The following is an 18,061-nucleotide window of genomic DNA, read 5'->3' as shown; positions in this document are numbered from 1 at the left end:
CCTAGTCATGCATGTTTCTCTCTCTAAATCTCTCTCTCTACAAAGAATGCATGTTTCTCTCTCTAAATCTCTCTCTCATTACAAAGAATTCATCTATTCCTCGAACACATTCTCTCTACTTTCTCTCTCTTGGATTACCCTTTTCCAATCTTTTACACCCTGTTTTCTCTCTCTACTTTTTGCCCCTCTTTCTCTCTCTTCTAAGGTATCCCCCACTACTTAATCTTTAGTAGCAATTATTCCCCATAAAATTATTTTATTTTTATTTTATCACAATAAGTTATAGTTCCTGCTTATAATTTGATAATATTGGTAACAAAATTAATAATTGATATCAAAATTATTTTAGAGTAATTTTAAATTTTAAACATATGTCAAAATAAAACAAATTTATTAACTATTTAAAATTTTATCCACTTTCATGTGAATTCTATTGAATTTAAATTATATGAAAAAAGTAAAATATCAAAATAGTGCACTAGTAAGAATATCTATTATTGTCACAATGAAAGGATTTTTTTAGAATATCCACAGTAAAAATATTTATTGATATTATCATGCCAAAAAGCAAAATAGACATTTATATTTAAATTTTTTTTAATATTTTCCAAATAAAGAATCTGAAAACTGGACAAGGTGAATGTGGAACAATTTGCAAGGGAATTGTTGATAGATGTGTAACTAAAATTTATTAAATTGGATAGGGATTTTTATTTACGAAAATTTGTCAACATATTCCCAAATTATCAATTACTTAATATCTTACCTAAATTATGTATATTGATAGAGTTCTTAAATTAAATCACACATGCAATTTTGGGGAACTCGTCTTGGGCCTCGAACTCCGCCTTGACCCAGTCGAGTTACACGAGTAAGTACATTTGGACTTGTCCAAGTAGTGTATAGGGCCCAAAAATCTTAAAATAAAAAATATATAAAAAAAACAAAATAGTAACATTCAAACTAAGCCAAAAACTGCATAAAAGTCCAAATAAACTTCTTTGTCAAAAAAAAAAAAAAAAAAGGTCTAAATAAACTAAAAAGATATAAAATACAGATTTAGGCAAAATGGGGTTACAGTTGGAGATATTTAAAAAAATAAAAAAGGCACTCGAAAATAAAAATTCGCAAATCATTGTTTAAAATCTAAACGACAATATAAAATATTTATATATTGATTCCACCATTTCATCAAAAATTTATTTTACTTATTTGTTTTTCACTAATCAAAGATATGGTATGAAGTAATCCATATTTTTAAGTGTATTTTTGGTAGATTTCCTTTTCAATTTCGAGGTACATTAAAAATTCCTATAAATTTGAATATATTCATGTTTCAATGGTGTAAACATAGTTTGAACATTAAATCCTATTCACTAATTTCAATAAAAATTAACTCCACAATAAATAGGAATTAACTTCTTCGTTTTAATTTTAAAGGCCCCCATAATTATCTGATAAATGCCCGATTAAAAAGACAAACCAGGCCTCTATTTCCGGTTTCTGTCTCTATTTCTCTCTACGGCTCCATTTCTCTCTCTAAACTATCTCTCTGTCTCTTTATCTCTCTCTACATTTCTATTTTTCTCTCTGCAGCTCTGTTTCTCTCACTAAACTCTCTCTAGTTCTTTATTTCTCTCTCTACACTTTCTGTACCTCTCGATGTATTTACTTTTCTCTCTCTACATTTCTATTCCTATCTCTCTACATCTGTATCTCTCTATCTTCGTTTCTGTCTCGAGCCTCTACAGCCTCTCTCTCTTCACGGACATTTTCTACCCTCTTTATTCTCTCTCCTCTTGCTGTTACGTCTGTATTTCTCTCTCTATCTTGATTTCTCCCTTCAAGTACCATTTTCTACCTCCTTTATTCTCTCTCTCCTCTCCGCGCAAGTACGCTTTTTCCACTGAGACCACCGATTTCCGGTTATTCTCTCTACTTTCTCTCTCTACAAATACCCTTTCCACTCTTTTACACGCCAGTTTTTTAACTCCTATATTCCCGGTTGCTCTTTCTCTCTCTACCCTATGGTCCGTACTTTCTCTCTCTACCCAGTGGACTATTATTTGTTCTCTCTCTAACCAAAGTGGCCCTCTCTCTCTCTAACCAGTGACCTCTCTCTGGGGCCTGTGCTTTTTCTGGCTTTATGCCCTTTTCGCTCTCTCTCTCTCTCTCTGTATTTCTCTCTCTCTAGCTGACTCGTTGAATGCCTGGACCGAGAAAGCATTTGTACATCAACGAGGTCAGGTTTTGAGCCAGGAAGCTCGTCTCTGCAACTTCACCTGATTCTCTTTCTGCTCTCTCTCTCTACTGCATGATCTGCTTATAATCTCAGTTTAAGATTGGGTGGTGTTTATTTGGAGGGCTTCAGTTCGACTTTTGATTTGGTGACGAGCTTCTTCGTGTGGATTTTGGGGTGTTTTTATGGTTTGTGGAGCTGTTTTGCTCTACTGATTGAGGGTTTCGAGGAGAGTTTCTTCTGGTTCACTTTGTGGTGATAGATTTGCTGTATAAGGGTTTTTCTTGAATGAGTTCCATTTTTATTGCAATCTGGGATATTTATAACATTTGAAGCTTCGATACTTTACATATTTATTTGGATTAGGGTTTCCTCTTTGTATGAATGGTGGGCATGCATCGTGGTTAAACGACATGGTTTTAGGGCAGGGTTTATGGTGGCACTGAAAGAGAGAATCAGTGGATTAGGGTTTCTGTTGTTTTGAATGCATGGTTTTTTGATCGGGATTTTTGGAGATGGGTTTTTGTTTTTGAAAGATGGCGTTTTGATTAGGGTCTTGAGAAGATGGGTTTAGGGCCTGGAGCTACCCAGGTTGAGGCATGGGAGCAGGTGAAAAGATCAAGGGGGAGGAAGAAGGGTGAAGATGGAGAAGACACTGGCTGCTGGTTTAAGTTCAGGTTAATGGGGAGCTGCATTTCTTCTAGATCCAAAGTGGACAATTCCATTAGTAGCGCCAGTACTCATTATGGTATGGAATCTCTCTCTCTCTCTCTCTATCTCTATCTATGTTAACCTTTGTTTCATTCATGGGTTTGCTCTGTTAAATTGCTGATTTCTTTTCTTTTTTCCGCAAGATTACTAAGTGATGAGAGTCGGTGTTCGTTAAAGCTAACAACCTACTGCAACTATGATTTATGTATTGGAATCCTATGTTTTTGCTATTATTTAGTTGAGATGTTGATTGAGGAGATTACTTGGTGAATCCAGTTAACTTCTATAGTTCCATCTATTATCATCATCTGGTTTTAACTCCCTCTCTCTCTGTCTCTCTCATTCTACCTCTCTCGTATGGGGATGTTTTTACTTGCACATTTATGGAGTTTCAAGAATGGATCTTTTGTGTGGCACTTGCGAGAAGCTTAATTTACATCTTGGCCTAATTGTAAATCAATTAGCTTATTAAATTTTGCTAGTTGAAAATTTTGTTCTTATTTGAAATGGGGTGTTTTTTCTTCTTTAAAGTTATTTGAGTATTCACTTTGTTACCTCTGACTTGAACCTTTTTTTTTGCCTGAAACGATAACTTTGTTATTCTGTGGCTCTGTCATTTTTGCATATCCAAGTTGGTATAGAAGGTCTCTGACATTTGGACTTTTGGTTCCATTAACTTTATCAGCTGAAAGTAAATCTACAAACGATGTAAGTAGAGATCAGCCCGTTGTGCCTGTGGTTTCTTCTACAACTACCAGTAATGCAGAGAGTAATCCCTCTACTCCCAAAGTGGGAGAGGAGCTCAAAGTTGCCTCTCAGTTGAGGAAATTCACATTCAATGATCTGAAATCAGCAACAAGAAATTTCAGACCAGAGAGCCTTCTTGGGGAGGGCGGTTTTGGTTGTGTCTTCAAGGGTTGGATCGAGGAGAATGGAACAGCTCCTGTTAAGCCTGGAACAGGTCTTACTGTTGCTGTCAAAACCCTAAACCATGATGGTCTTCAGGGCCATAAAGAGTGGCTGGTATGATCTTCCTTTAACCAGTACCTTTAAGCTTCAATTTTCACAAATTTCAGTAGGAAGTCTCTCTCTCTCTCTCTCTCTCTTGCTCTCTCTCATTTCAATCCTCGCCTTCATGAATGTTGAGCAGTTAGGTTTGATGGCAGGTTTTTTCTTATTTTTCAGGCTGAAGTTAACTTTTTGGGCGACCTATTGCATCCTAACTTGGTTAAGCTAATTGGGTATTGCATCGAAGATGACCAGAGGCTTCTTGTCTATGAGTTTATGCCTCGAGGAAGTCTAGAGAATCATCTCTTCAGAAGTATGTAACTATCCTTAACTTTTTTTCATGCTGTTCATGAGGGGCATTTCTTTATGATTTTTTTTTGAGAAAAAAATATTTCTTTATGATTTTAAAAGGTCAACTTTTTTTGTGAAAGTTGGCTTTCATTGTAGATGTTTAGGAGCTTCTAATATTTGAAATCAATTAAAAATTTTAACAAAAAAAGATAATGGTGATATTTAAGCCTATAATTGGTATTTAATGTGTTCAAAGGAATTCACATCTCATTCTAAAGTTCAGAATGACCACAACTATGGGAACCTCTTTTGAAACTAAGAAAATGAGGCCATTAATAATAAGTCACATATGCATCATGATTCGTTTTGGTCCGATTGAGTAATGGGGTGAACAATTGGCTTGGCGATCATCAAACTGCAGGCCTTGTCTGTCGTATGCTGATGTGCTTGTTACTGATTGAGGCATCGATGATTCGGTTTGTGGCATACTCTCTTTATGAAATGGACCAATTCAATTGATTCACATTTGGTTTCAAGATTCTACATGGCCTCCCATGCTAAATTATCAGAGTTCCTCTATAATTTTAGTTATGCGTCAATAGAGCAATCCTAACAAGTAAGAAGTAACAACTTTAGCATAAGTAGTGGCCATTGTAACTATACTAATCATATACCCCCCTTCAAACATGATTATGCAGAAATATTATAAGCGAGGATCTTAGGCTTCTTTTTGTCCTAATTGCAACTGCAATATATTTTCCATGTCATGCAGTGGGGTTTTAAAAGCCAGTATCAAAGAAACAGGAGTTCATCAATGGATATCAATTTGTGATGTTCTTGCCACCTCCCTTGCTTTGCACTATAGAGCCAATGACCTAGTTGGCATTTCTAAGGTCATGTTGAGAATTTCTAAGGTTTTGTTGGAAAAGAGGCAACCAGCAATCCATCTCTCTCATGTACCCCTTATGTAAAGTTTCCTATCCTCCATAGATATATGTATCTCATTTCACCCATTCTATCTAACTAGTAAGTCACTATTCCCTCAACTTCGAGCCAGTCAGCAGAGCTCTCACTTTACCTCTGCAGTGTTGTAGATTCCAAAGGGCGTTGTCATTTCGAATAACTTCAGAGCTATGTCCTAAAGACCCATAACGTTGTATGGTTGTAGTGGTCAGTTCCAAAGTAAGTTCCATGAATCTTGAGCTTTTACTTTTAGGTCCCCACTTGTACTGATTGGAAAAGGAAAATTCCCCAGTGATGGCTTACTCCATTTAATCACCGGTTTGAGCCTCAAATTATTTTCTCCGATTCTGAATGTTGAGTGATGCTTTCAAGAATCACAATAGCTTTGCTTGATATTCCGGATGCTCAATGCCCTGGTTCCCTCGCCATTGGCTATCCATTTGAGGCCCACACAACTCCTTAAATCATAAGAAATAATGAATTGTGTGGAGGCACCTTGAGCTGCGTTACCTTTGTGCTTACCTATTTGGGCCTTTGATGATCACTTTTAACACATGATTTGGCACCTTGGAGCTGGCAATCTCAGCTGGGCCTAGGGTTCCGGCCATGACTCCCTTCCAGTATTATCAAATAGGAGAAAAAGAAAATTATCTCTGGCCTACTACCCAAGTACTGGTGAGTATTGACTGTCTGCTACTAATAGAAGTGGGCATATGGGAATCACCTGGTTATGCGAATGAAATTAGAAATGTACATAACATTATTGTCAACGTTCTATGCTAATATTATGCGCTGGATGTACTTGTAGCTGTCAAAATATTGACTTTTGTGAAAATTAGTTAGTGAATGGTCATAAAGCACATCAAATTTGTAACTATTGGTTATATCATTACATGTGAGGTGGAGCTACAAGCAACTCATTTTGCATTCTCTGAAATCTGGCTGGTCTTTATGTCGATCCCAGTTGTGTCTTCATTTGTTTTACATTTCAATTCTGACATTGTGTTTAACTGTATAGTTGAATGATAATGTATCAATGCAGAGGGAAATCAATAGCCACATTGTGTTATCTGAGGGTCAGTTTTTGCCAGCTTTATACTTTGGAGATGAGTCTTTGAGATGCTGTTGTGTGGGCATCGACAATGTTCTATCCATCAGGGTAAAAAAAGCTAAGGGAGATTTATTAAAATACACCTAACTTTTTGATAATTTATCAGTTTACTTTCAGCTATTCTAGCTCACGGTCATGTGTATTTGATGGGTATTTTTAAACTAAATCACAAGATATGGGTAAAATGTTAAATAGTTGATCTCTTATATGTATTTTAATAAATTTCCCAAAATATAAATATAAGAATTAAAACTTTAAAATTGTAAAGAATAGAATAAAAAAAAAGTTTTGAATTGTTCATCTTGAGACTTGCTTTAAAGCATTTAATACTCATGTGGAATTGTCTGATACCCTCAATTTGTCTATCCATGGTTTGAGTCGGTTATTTCCATTTTCATATAAACATAATTGCATTCTCATGTGTTGGATGTTTTCTCTAATATTTATGCTTTGACACGCACATACCCTCAATTCATTTTGTTATCATGATATCAAAGTCTATGACTGTCTCCAAAGCTCAGGTTTCTTTTAAGGTTTTAAGTTCATAACTTCATATGATCTTATGAAAAATTCACATAGGATTTTGTTTATGTAAGTTATGGTGAATGCAGAGATCGCTGTGCATTTTAAAATTTTGAATTCTTGGATTCCCTCTTCCTTGGATTCAAGTTATGAATTTCAGATGGTAGTTTAAAGCCCTTTCAATATTTTAAACCATAAGACTGATGGTCGAGGGGAGGACATGCCTTTATGAGATGGTCCTACCTCAAGTTGAATTGATAGTATGGCCGTTTTTGAAATCTGTTCAATTCAATTAGTCAATCTTTCCACACCCGTGCAATTCCAGTTCGATTTGTTTCTTTTTCCAATTTAATCTGCTGCAATATTTGTTATCAGTGTAGTTTCATACAGTCCATTTCTTTGTGTTTTTGAGATGGGCGACACGAACTTTTCCAATCTATTGGTCAGACTCTCCTGGTTATTCGTCCATGTGGTCTTGACAAAGTTGCGTTTTGGTCATAATTTTTGTGAAAACCGAAAGGCAGATACTATGAATTATTTCTATTAAGGAGGAATGACTGTATTAGGTTTGTGAATTGCAGGTCTCAATGCCTTGTAATCTTAGGTAGGTTAGATGTGGTTTCCCCTATTAACACTAAGGCATGTTTGTGTGGCTGATTAGAATCATTTGATACGCTTTGTAATCGGAGCCAACTTTTAAAAGCTTCTGCTCATATATAATATCAATATTAGATTGTACATATTTTGGACAAATGAAAATGAACAATGTTATGGTAGACCTCAACATGCTTATGATATTGTTTTCAACACTCTTCTTTTCTTTCCCCAACTGCATACCTTGTTATGCATTACATGTGCTTTGCTATTTAGAATCTTATGGAACATTAAAGAGTTCCTTACCTGTAATAATAGAGAAAAAAATAAAATTAAAGAGTTCCTATTTCAAGTTTCTATTTCTGCAATAACATGTGTAAATTCAATGTGCCATTACAGAAAAGCTAGTTATTTATCTGAGCTCCCAGTCTCTTTCTCATTTGATAGCAAGGGGTGAAGTACTAACAATAGAAAGGATTAATTGGTCTGGATATTCTTTATGGGGCCTTTTTATTTCTTCATGGTCAGAGTGGTTAGAGGCCCTCTTTACCTCTGTGTTTGGGACCCTGTTCAAACTTTTGAAGACATGTTTGATTTACTCCGGACTGTGTCAATTCAAGACTCGGTGGGAAATCAAGTTGCTGACTTCATTATTATGAAGAAGGAAAAGGTTTATATAAGTGGCCCACCTTATTCTAGAAAAGTAAGGTCCATCTCAAAAACCCATTGGAAAAAGTTGTTCGAATACTGGGAAACCCTATTATATGTATGGATATTGAAAAAAGAAGAAGAAGATTTCAAGTGCTAAAAATAGTGCATCTTGTAACACATCATTAAGATCATCCATTTTCAAAGATTTTATAAAGTGTGTTTATAGATCTGGTTTATCGGCGACATTTTTGGGTGTTTTAAATTTCATAATTAGGGGTATAAACAGATTTTCAGGCCATCATAGGGGTTTTTGGCTTCGGAAACTACAACTTTTGGTAGGCTTTGGAGGTGCGACTTTGATTGTTTAAGGTTGACGCTTTATATAACCCACCCTATAAAGAATCTGTTTAGACTCATTGGGAAAACCCAACCTAGTCTTTGTCAGGATCGGGCAAATCACTCAACTACTTTTTTTTTTGGTTTTCCTTCTAGGCTCAAAGAGGAAAATCAAAGAGTGTCATTTTCCTGTGGTTCATAAAAAGCTGGGGTGTCGAATAACTTTCTCTCTCGCATGCTGTCCCATCCTTGTTACACTTGAATTTGGCAATTTGATTTTAATACTTGAAGGTTTTTTGAAAAAGCTAGTCCTTTCTCTCAACTAACTTCTGGTCCTCGCACTCTGGCCCATCCTTGTTACACTTGAATTTGTCAATTTGATTTTAAGGTTTGAAGGTTTTTTGAAAAGCTAGATCTTTCTCCCAACTAACTCTTGAGAATTCTGGTGTTGCACTTTCTTCATAGTATTTGGGCCTCAATAATTTAGGGAGGAATTTTTGTGAGCAAATTCCCCACCTTTGGCCAGCTGTCATTGGTCTTTTTATACCATAAGAAAATGCGAATAAAAGGAGACAAGAAAAATGCCAAGATATAATATTTTATTTATTATTTGAAAGACTGCAAATACACTAATCTCACACATATACAATAAATATACACTAACAAAGTATGTAGGAATTCCTATTTGTAAATTTTACATGAGAAATATTTTTTTATATTATTGCATGAGTTTTTCACATGCTCGAATTTATTTTTGGGTATGAATTTATGTTTTATTGCCTCCCAAACAATAAATTTTGCCACATTTTCAAAATCCTACTGCTATCTTTTGGAATTTCTATTTTTTTCGTTCTCAATAATTTATGAACTGGTCATATTTTTCCATACTTCTGTCTAGTTGTCATCAAGATTTTACTTGAATGAATGTATTAATCATGCTTTTGATGACTCTACAACTCAACAACTGTTTGTCTCAATTTAAATTGACTGGGTTCCTTGCTGAGTCAAGTCTGGATCACAAGTCACTAAACTATGTTCTAGTGAAGTATCAAGGAGTGGGCTGGGGTTGCATCACCTCATTTTAGTGTAGGAGTTAAGAAAAACATTGAATTGGATTCAGAACTTCTAGCAGCTCAGTTGGCCACAGTGAATGGCAGCATCATGTGCATGATTTAATATCTTGTAGCCATTATTTTCTCGTATACCTGCATGCCCTTGGGATTCTTTTATGTGACGATACAGTTTGCTTTTATCTACTAATTGTACAGGCTTCACCGAAACCTTTGTTTTAATGTTTCTTTGGTAACAACCACTTTGCATACAGAAGGGGCCCTGCCACTCCCGTGGTCCATACGAATGAAAATTGCTCTTGGGGCTGCAAAGGGCCTTGCATTTCTCCATGAGGAAGCTGAAAGGCCGGTGATATATCGTGACTTCAAAACATCTAACATCCTGTTGGATGCGGTATGTGGCTAAATAAAGTGTGTGTGTGGGCAGAGAGAAGAGGGGGGGGGGGGGAGAGGAGGAGAGAGAGAGAGTTTTATGGAGAGAGATTGTAAATTATTGCAATTAAGAATTTTCTTATGGTTAGATAAAGTATCTTTATCTGTTCTCACGGTAATGTGTTTTCCAGGAATACAATGCCAAACTATCTGATTTTGGGCTAGCTAAAGATGGGCCTGAAGGAGACAAGACTCATGTTTCTACTCGAGTGATGGGAACGTATGGTTATGCAGCTCCTGAGTATGTAATGACTGGTGAGTACTATCTGTGAATTACAGATATCATGTTTACCTGTGATTTCTGTCATAGTGAAGAGCTTCTCAAGATAGGTTGTGATTCTTATGCTATAGGATAATTTTCTTTTTTGTTTACTATTAGTTGTACAAGAAAGCTTCATCCTTTTGTTAGTGGTTGTGCAATTTTGTATTTTGATTTTTATTGTACTTGAAAAACTATGGAAACCAGACCAGAATTTGTTGGTCGTTATTTCATCTTTTCCTCTGTCTTTTGATGGTTATTGTACTTCAAAAAATATGGGAAACTACAAAAGAAAATGTCCTCTGCTGGTTTATGTTTCATCTTTTGTCTTTTATTGGTTATGGTCTTTGGCATGAACTCTGATTGTTCAGGGGTATATCTATTCTTTGAGCTATTCAAATTTGAGAGGGGAGGTTTGGGGGGGGGGGGGGTGTGGTTTATGATTACTTAGGAGTTTCCGGTTATTAGGGTCATTTTGATTCACGATTTCTGCCACTTGAAAACCTTTTTTTTTTTTTTGATAAGAGCTAACTGTATTGCCATAAAGTGTTGTTGTACTAGTGTTTAAACCGAGAGTCCCTACCAGGCGGGACTCTCTGTAAAAAAATAGGTCAGTCGACCCTGTACAAAATGGGCTTATAGATCTACCCGATTACACAAGATTTACAGTGAGATTACAAAAAAGGGCTTATAGTTTAAAACTTTAAATGCAGTTTTAGCATTTATAGATTTGGGTGCGAACCTAAATGATATAAATCTTAAAATAAAATTCCATTTGCAGATGAGTATGCTTAAGTAATGTTTGTCATCTACATAGAGAAAAGGTACTAGGAATCTTTTATTTCCGAATCAGGGGCTATAAGATTGAGGGTGAGAACCAATCACAACTTAAATAGAATATATTTATCACAAAAAAGTGAAGAAAATCTACACAAGTATAAATGCATGTGCCATCATGTGATCGCCATCACTCGTACTTACTGGCAGAGTGGGGATTACATGTAATATGCTGATCATATGTGTGTGCCTGTTTATCATGGGATATCATGATGCTCCTCCATGCAAGATATACAAATGCAGGAGGTTCAAGGTGCTTTTTTTTTTGTCGAGCAGTTAGGACATAAATTAGCATCTAGCAACTATGTACACTATAGCATATAACCGAATGCCAAATAGTAAAGTCTAAAGTATTATGTACACTATAGCATATAGCCGAATGCCAAATAGTAAAGTCTTAAGTACTTTGTAAGTACATCACATCCAAGGCCAAAATTTCATGATATAAAGTTAAAAAAGGTTAACAAGATTTTGACTCAGCATCAAATCCAAAATCGAAAAAAAATTGTTTCTAGGTTTAATCTTCTGGTCCCCTTGGAACCTCAATATTTGATAAATCTTTGCCCAATATCCTTCAAAACATAGCTCAAAATCATCTTGAAGTTTCGCTTAGAAAATTGACAAAGTTTGTCTAATACTTTCAGTTTGAAAAAAAAATTTGATTTTTGATATTTGGGATATTTGAGTTTTAACCCCCCGTTAGAACCAAATGAATATTGGTTCTCAGTTTTTTTTTTTGTGGTGTTTTTTTTTTTTATGTGCTTTCTCTTTTTGTTGTTGTTGTTTTTTGGGGGAGAGGGAGGAGGCTGCTATTGGCTGCACTGCTTTGATGTTGACTCATGATGTATTATGGGGCTAAATCTGATAACCATACCCCCATGAACGCGACCATTGGTGCGTTCCCCCACTTCATTCACTAAGTTTGTAGGTGTTTGAGGCAACCAGCTAGTTCCAAATCAGTCACCACTCCAAAAACAATCTTTGATACAATAATCGATTAGAGCTCCAAAAATGCTTCAAAAGCTGCCATCCCAAAATTGATTCTAGACCACATATTTGAATGGATGGACACATCAAATACGATGGATTTCACACCTGGCTAATCTCTCACTCTACCTCCTCTAATTAACATCACAGAATGTTCCTGGGAATTATGACCCTGAATCTAATATATCTCTTCATTGCTCAACCATATGTTGGCTATCTTAATTGGAGTTCAATTAGGTTTTTTCGGTGTTCTCATTGAAACATGCCGGCGTGCTCCTTGCTTTTGGGGACATTGATCTGAAGCTCGAGTACGGTCTGAGCACCATTTCTCTTCTTGACCATGATGAATCAATTGATTAATGTCAGCACTGCACTTTCCTTTTTCCTTCCCCCCCCCATTTTGTCCTATTACTAGTGCTTACTCTGGATCCAAAGAACCCTTTTTTCATTCATAGAGAGATCCAATCGCCAAAATCAATGAAAATGCCATCATGGGCTGAGATCCAAACAGATTTTGGGTGGTGGATTGATAATCTTGCACAAATTTTGGGTGGTGAATTGATAATTCTAAATCCAGTCACATATGGAAGAGACTGATTTGGAGGCTGTTTGGAGCTTTCTTGAGTCCTTTACACACCTCAAAAGTGGTTTTTGATGTCGGGGGTTTTCTGTTTGGGGGTTGAGGGTGGGTGTGTGTGGGGGGGCGGGGCGGGCCGGGGGGGGGCTACCATTGGTTGTCTTTGGAGGAGCGACCATCGTTCTCCTATAGGGAGCATATAGCATGCTCCCTAACGAGAATATTAATCACAGCATGCGCTTACGGTCATCCACGGTGCATCCATTGATTACCAATGGATGTGGGACAGGCCGATATGGTCTGTCCCTGCCATGTATATACTGACCATACGAGTCTCTTTAATGTCCACTCTCCACTGATGGATGGATGGACTTTGGGTTCTCTAGGGGTTAATATGAATGGCATCTCTTGTAGGGAGCATAGAATATTATATATAAGCACTAGTTGGCAGCCCTTGCAATGCGCGGGCGATACATCACAGCACAAAATTCATTCCCTCTGAATACTACATAAAATTTGAAACAAATTGTTTGGTATTGAATGAGGGCATTTAAGTTGAACCTAGAACTGCGGAGAATTTATCAAGGGCGTGGTTGTATGTGGTGTACAGTTGCCATTCCAAACCGCTCTACTCCGCCAAAAGACAGTTGTTATACTTCTGAATGTTACATCTAAAAGTGGTTTTGCTACATACATGGGCCCAACATATTGTAAATCAGAGCTGCACTAAGCACCTAGTTATGTGTGCGTGGCATATCAAGGCATGTTATCTGCGGCTTATACACCATAGACACAAACCCTAAGGATTATCTAAGAAATCTAAATGGCATTTAAATGAATTCAAAATAGTGTCCATCAATAAAGAAATTAAAACAAACATATATCTGGGAATGTGTTGGAGACATTTACACCCAACCTAAAATAAAGTAATTGGACTCTATTAAGGGTACGATTAATTGGAGACTTTTGAGCCACTCAGGACTGAATTCTATTTCACTAAAAAGTATTATGATGAGGAAATTTGACAGGCACCCTTTCAAGGAGAAGTTAAGTGTGCATACACACACAATTATTTGGCCTCTGAGATGCATGGCTCAAATATAGAAGATCATCTAAAAAGATTCTCGTCATTTACTTGCCAATGAATCATTGTTTTTATCCTGTGGCATCTCTTAGTTTTCTTTTTAAAACTCATCTTTTTATTTAATTCACTTCTTTTATCAATTTAATTGAGATAAAAGAAAAAAAAGTATCATATCCGTTCCCATTAAAATAGAAAACCTACATTAACCGAACAATTGCCATGTTGTATTACCTTCGCATTAAAATAGAGTCCAGCACATTTATCTTCAGAGTGTGATTCCTAATAATAGGGAAAAGCTGTCCTATAGTTCCATTCCATTATATTACATATATTCCTAGCGATATAAGAGTGAAGCTTCTTAATTTATATCTGTTAAAATGGGGGTTACGTCCACGTCCACGGTCCACCCCTTTAAGTTACCTTTAATTAAATCAGATGGTACCATACCTGTTCCCATCGAAGCAGCTTTTGCACCAGATTCCTACCGCTGAACCAAATGGGGCTAAAGTATTGCCCCTTGTTATTTGAACCTCTCTTTTGTGTGTGCATGTGTTGTAGGACCTTGGTAAGTACAAATATGCTTTGTGGATGATGTCATACTTTTTGTTGGTGATGTCACATCCCTATAATAGTTGACAGATACACTGTTATTTTAACAACAATTTCCATGCTCCTCTTATCAAATGACATTTTCTCATTGAAAATATTTTGCGATTAGGGCTTAGGGACTTCAAATTCCAAATGTGTCCAAAACTAGTGGATCTTTTTTCTGTTTTTCGGGTGCACTAGAATTGACTGTATTTTTTTCTTTTTGGGTTCTATGTTGTGGTTCTTCTTAGTCATTACCCATATTCTCAAAGTTGTCTAGATTGGTAATCTGGTTTGATAATGACTTAAGCTTTGTACCTTCAAGTCCTGAACTTGCTTCTAACAACCGGCTGTCTTTCTGTTAGACCAAAAGTACACATTTTCATATTGTTTCCCGTAGACTTAAGTTTTATGTTATTCTTCTCATGTTTCACATACTAAATTTATGTCATGTTTCACATACTAAATTTATGGATATTCCTTCTTGTGAGCTAGTCATTCATATGGTTCTTGTGTATGAATGATCTAATTAAGAATGCTTATACATTGTTTTCCTTATTCTTGTCACATGTACTCAAAGCATGGTATGTGTATACATGTGTGAGGATTGGTAACTGTTTTATATGAGGGAAACATGCACTTCATGTAGTTATGTCATTGGCCATATCATGTTTTTTTATGTTCTTATGCATGTTACTAGTTCTATCATTTACACAAAAAAAAGTTTATATTTAATATTTGTTATGCTCTTCTTATGTTCGAAAGTTATGGCTTTACTATTCTAAATAATGCTCACTCCTATATAGTGAACTTTGTGAGTATAAAATTTAATGTTTGTTATGCTCTTCTTATGTGCGAAAGTTATGGCTTTACTATTCTAAATAATGCTCACACATATATAGTGAACTTTGTGAGTATGAACTGTCATTATATATGTTTTCCATTTAAAAGAAAAAAAAGTCTGAAACTTTCCATTTTTTCCTCGTAGGACACTTAACATCACGAAGCGACGTCTATAGTTTTGGTGTTGTCCTCCTCGAGATGCTTACAGGACGGAGGTCAATGGACAAGAATCGTCCAAATGGTGAGCACAACCTCGTAGAGTGGGCCCGGCCTCATCTCGGAGAGAGGCGTAGGTTCTATCGCCTCATTGACCCTCGCTTAGAGGGGCACTTCTCTATCAAGGGCGCCCAAAAGGCCGCACAATTAGCCTATCACTGCCTAAGCCGAGATCCCAAAGCCCGCCCCCTAATGAGTGAGGTCGTTGAAGCCCTTCAGCCTTTGCTAAACCTTAAGGACATGGCCAGCTCCTCATTTAATTACCAAGCTATACAAGCTGAGCGTGCGGGTGCTAATAATGGAAGGACCCAACATGCCGCTCATTATGCCCTCAAAAATGGGCAGCAGCCAGCGAGAAGCCTGAGCAATGGGTCCCACTACCATCCCTCCCCTTATCGGCAGTCACCGAAGCCCAATGGTAAACACCCATAGAAAAAAAAATTCATCTTTTCTTTTCTTTACTTCTTTTCTTCTTTTGTTTATTTAATGGATTTGTATGCTTGAAGACTTGAGTGCTTGCTTATAAGCATGGATGAACTTGTTGGGGGAGTGGGGCTGGTTTTAGGCTCTGTTGTGCTGTGGAGCTTGAGGTGGATAGGTGTTTGGGAGGCGGGTTGGATGGTTTTTAAGGGAACTTTGATGGTGCACACATTGTGGGTTGTGTGCTTATAATTGTTCTGAATCTAACTGAGAGGGATGCCCTAACTGCTGCTCAAGTATGTTTTTTTCCTAGTTGACTTTTTATGCTTGAAAGAAGTGATGGTCTCCTTGATGGTTCAAGCATTGTTCGGCAGGAAATTATGTATTGGCTAATATATTTCACCTCTTTTTCTTGATTTCTTTTTCTTCGAAGCAGTCACTACAGAAATCTACAAACTTCTACGCTTTTCTTCTGTTTTGTTTTTTTTTAAAGAGTTATATGTTTCCTTCTTCCTACTTTTTTTTGGTTGAATATTTCTATTATTTGCTTGCTATTATTTTCAATTTGGGTGTTTAAACTGTTTAGATTTGGACAATTTGTGTTCTTTGCTTAGAGTGCCGGTGCATGAGCCCAGATCAGAAAAAGAAATATTGTCTGAAATGAAAAAGAATCCCGATATCGAAATTTCTATCTAAACAGGTATTCTTTCTATTTTTTTCTTTGTATTCTTGGACTTTACTGGACATTTTCAGGGAGATTTCTTATTGTTTTAGAAACTTTTGGGACCTATACTTATTGTAGTTTACATTTTTACTTTGTGCACATTAGTGTGGTGGAATTTCCCATCAGGCAGATTTTGTTTATGGATGGTTTAGGTTTTGATTTTTATGAATGGACAGTTCTTATCTGTGGAATCAAATGACATTTGGATAAATAAGATCATTGGTAAATGAGTTATACTCAATCATGGTGAGTGATTTTGTACTCGAAACAATAAAGCAGTTGGAGTGGTGCAAAATGAGCCTATGTTCTTGCATTTTTTGGTTTTCTCTATCTTATTATAAATTTCAGTTCAATCAAATATTTGTTTATGGGATTATATGCTATAAGACTGTTTACCTTTCGTACAAGGTCACTGTCACCCCTAACCTTGAGATGTGAAATTGAGTTGCTGGGTTGCGTCGTTTCTCCACACAAAGTCCTTTTTAGACTTTGAGCATAGTCAATGACATATTCGCTTTAAGTCTTGAGCTGCTATATTTTACATTGACAACTAGTGGTGATTGTGACTTTTTTTGCATCGAAGGTAAATGCAATTTTTATATGCTTTCCTTCTATTTATTCTACTAGTAAAATTCTCTTGATTTATCCCGATGCACTTCCGGAGAGTTTTGCAGTTAATTTATTGATTTTGTTGTAGTATGAGTTTTTATGCTATTAGAAATTTGAGGTTTTTTTTTTTTGTTTAATTATTTAACTGCAGGAATTTGAACCATTCCTCAGTCTCTGCTCTACACCTCTTTACAGGAATAAAATTTACAGGAATAAAATGATGAAAGCATAAGACATAAGAGAAATTTCATTAAACTTGTTTGTCTTTTTGGAAATGTTAGATAATGATGGGAATTCAGTGGGACTGTTGCTTTGGGCCAATAGTGGTTGGGGCATTCACCTCTGGGCAAGTTTTGTGACAATGAGATATGCATACTTCATTTTGTTTGGGGCAGTAGCTTTGCCACTTTGCAGGTTTTCTTTCATGGATGGCTTGGATTTTTGTTTGTATTTTGGGACGGTTCTGATGCCTAGAATCACAAGCATATTTTTCATGCCCCCAAATATTGAATTTTTTGCAGTCTTTTTTTCAGTGATTTGTGTGATAACATATGATTAAAGGTGCGAATGCTTGTACATACTTGTTCGGTTCCTGCTCTCAAATCACTCGGGCTGACTTAGTCTCACTCGTAACAAAAATTAAAAAATGTGTTGGAAAAAAGGAGACTAACTTGGCTCTCAAATCACGTGATCCGACTTAGTCTCACTCGTAACAAAAATTAAAAAATGTGTTAGGAAAAGGGAGATTAACTTGGTTCAGATTGCCCGAGTTTGATGGGGAATTTTTAACGAGAAAATTTTAGAAAATGTTAGAAAAGGGAATATTTGGGTGATTCTAAGTTTTGTTTTATTTTATTTTAATTTTTTTATTGCTTCGCTATCGAGCCAATGAGTCTCGATCAGACAGGCGAACTTTCAATTTAGTAGTTATTTCAAAAATTCCCCTAAGTTTCTTGAATTTCTTTAAACCAACTTCTTGATTAGTTACA

General features: G+C 36.3%; 1 protein-coding gene across 2 annotated transcripts; it reads left to right on the top strand.

Annotated features, from left to right (window-relative positions):
* The first annotated feature begins 2,098 nt into the window (after positions 1-2,098).
* On the top strand, positions 2,099-16,155 carry LOC18431929 (serine/threonine-protein kinase PBL34). 2 transcript variants are annotated; one of them, XM_006842040.4, is made up of 6 exons: positions 2,099-2,987; positions 3,636-3,973; positions 4,136-4,271; positions 9,754-9,890; positions 10,060-10,183; positions 15,249-16,155. In XM_006842040.4, the coding sequence occupies exons 1-6, from the start codon at positions 2,804-2,806 to the stop codon at positions 15,749-15,751; spliced, it is 1,422 nt and encodes a 473-aa protein (XP_006842103.1). In that variant the 5' UTR covers positions 2,099-2,803; the 3' UTR covers positions 15,752-16,155. The 2 variants fall into 2 exon arrangements, with proteins under 2 accessions (XP_006842103.1, XP_020521455.1); XM_020665796.2 differs by having other exon boundaries at positions 9,751-9,890.
* Positions 16,156-18,061: the final 1,906 nt, after the last annotated feature.

This window comes from Amborella trichopoda, chromosome 5 (assembly GCF_054954075.1).
Source record: "Amborella trichopoda isolate Santa Cruz 75 chromosome 5, AtrichopodaSantaCruz75HAP2 v2.0, whole genome shotgun sequence".
In the NCBI taxonomy this organism is placed as follows: Eukaryota; Viridiplantae; Streptophyta; class Magnoliopsida; order Amborellales; family Amborellaceae; genus Amborella; species Amborella trichopoda.
This window is presented reverse-complemented; position numbering and strand designations above follow the sequence as displayed.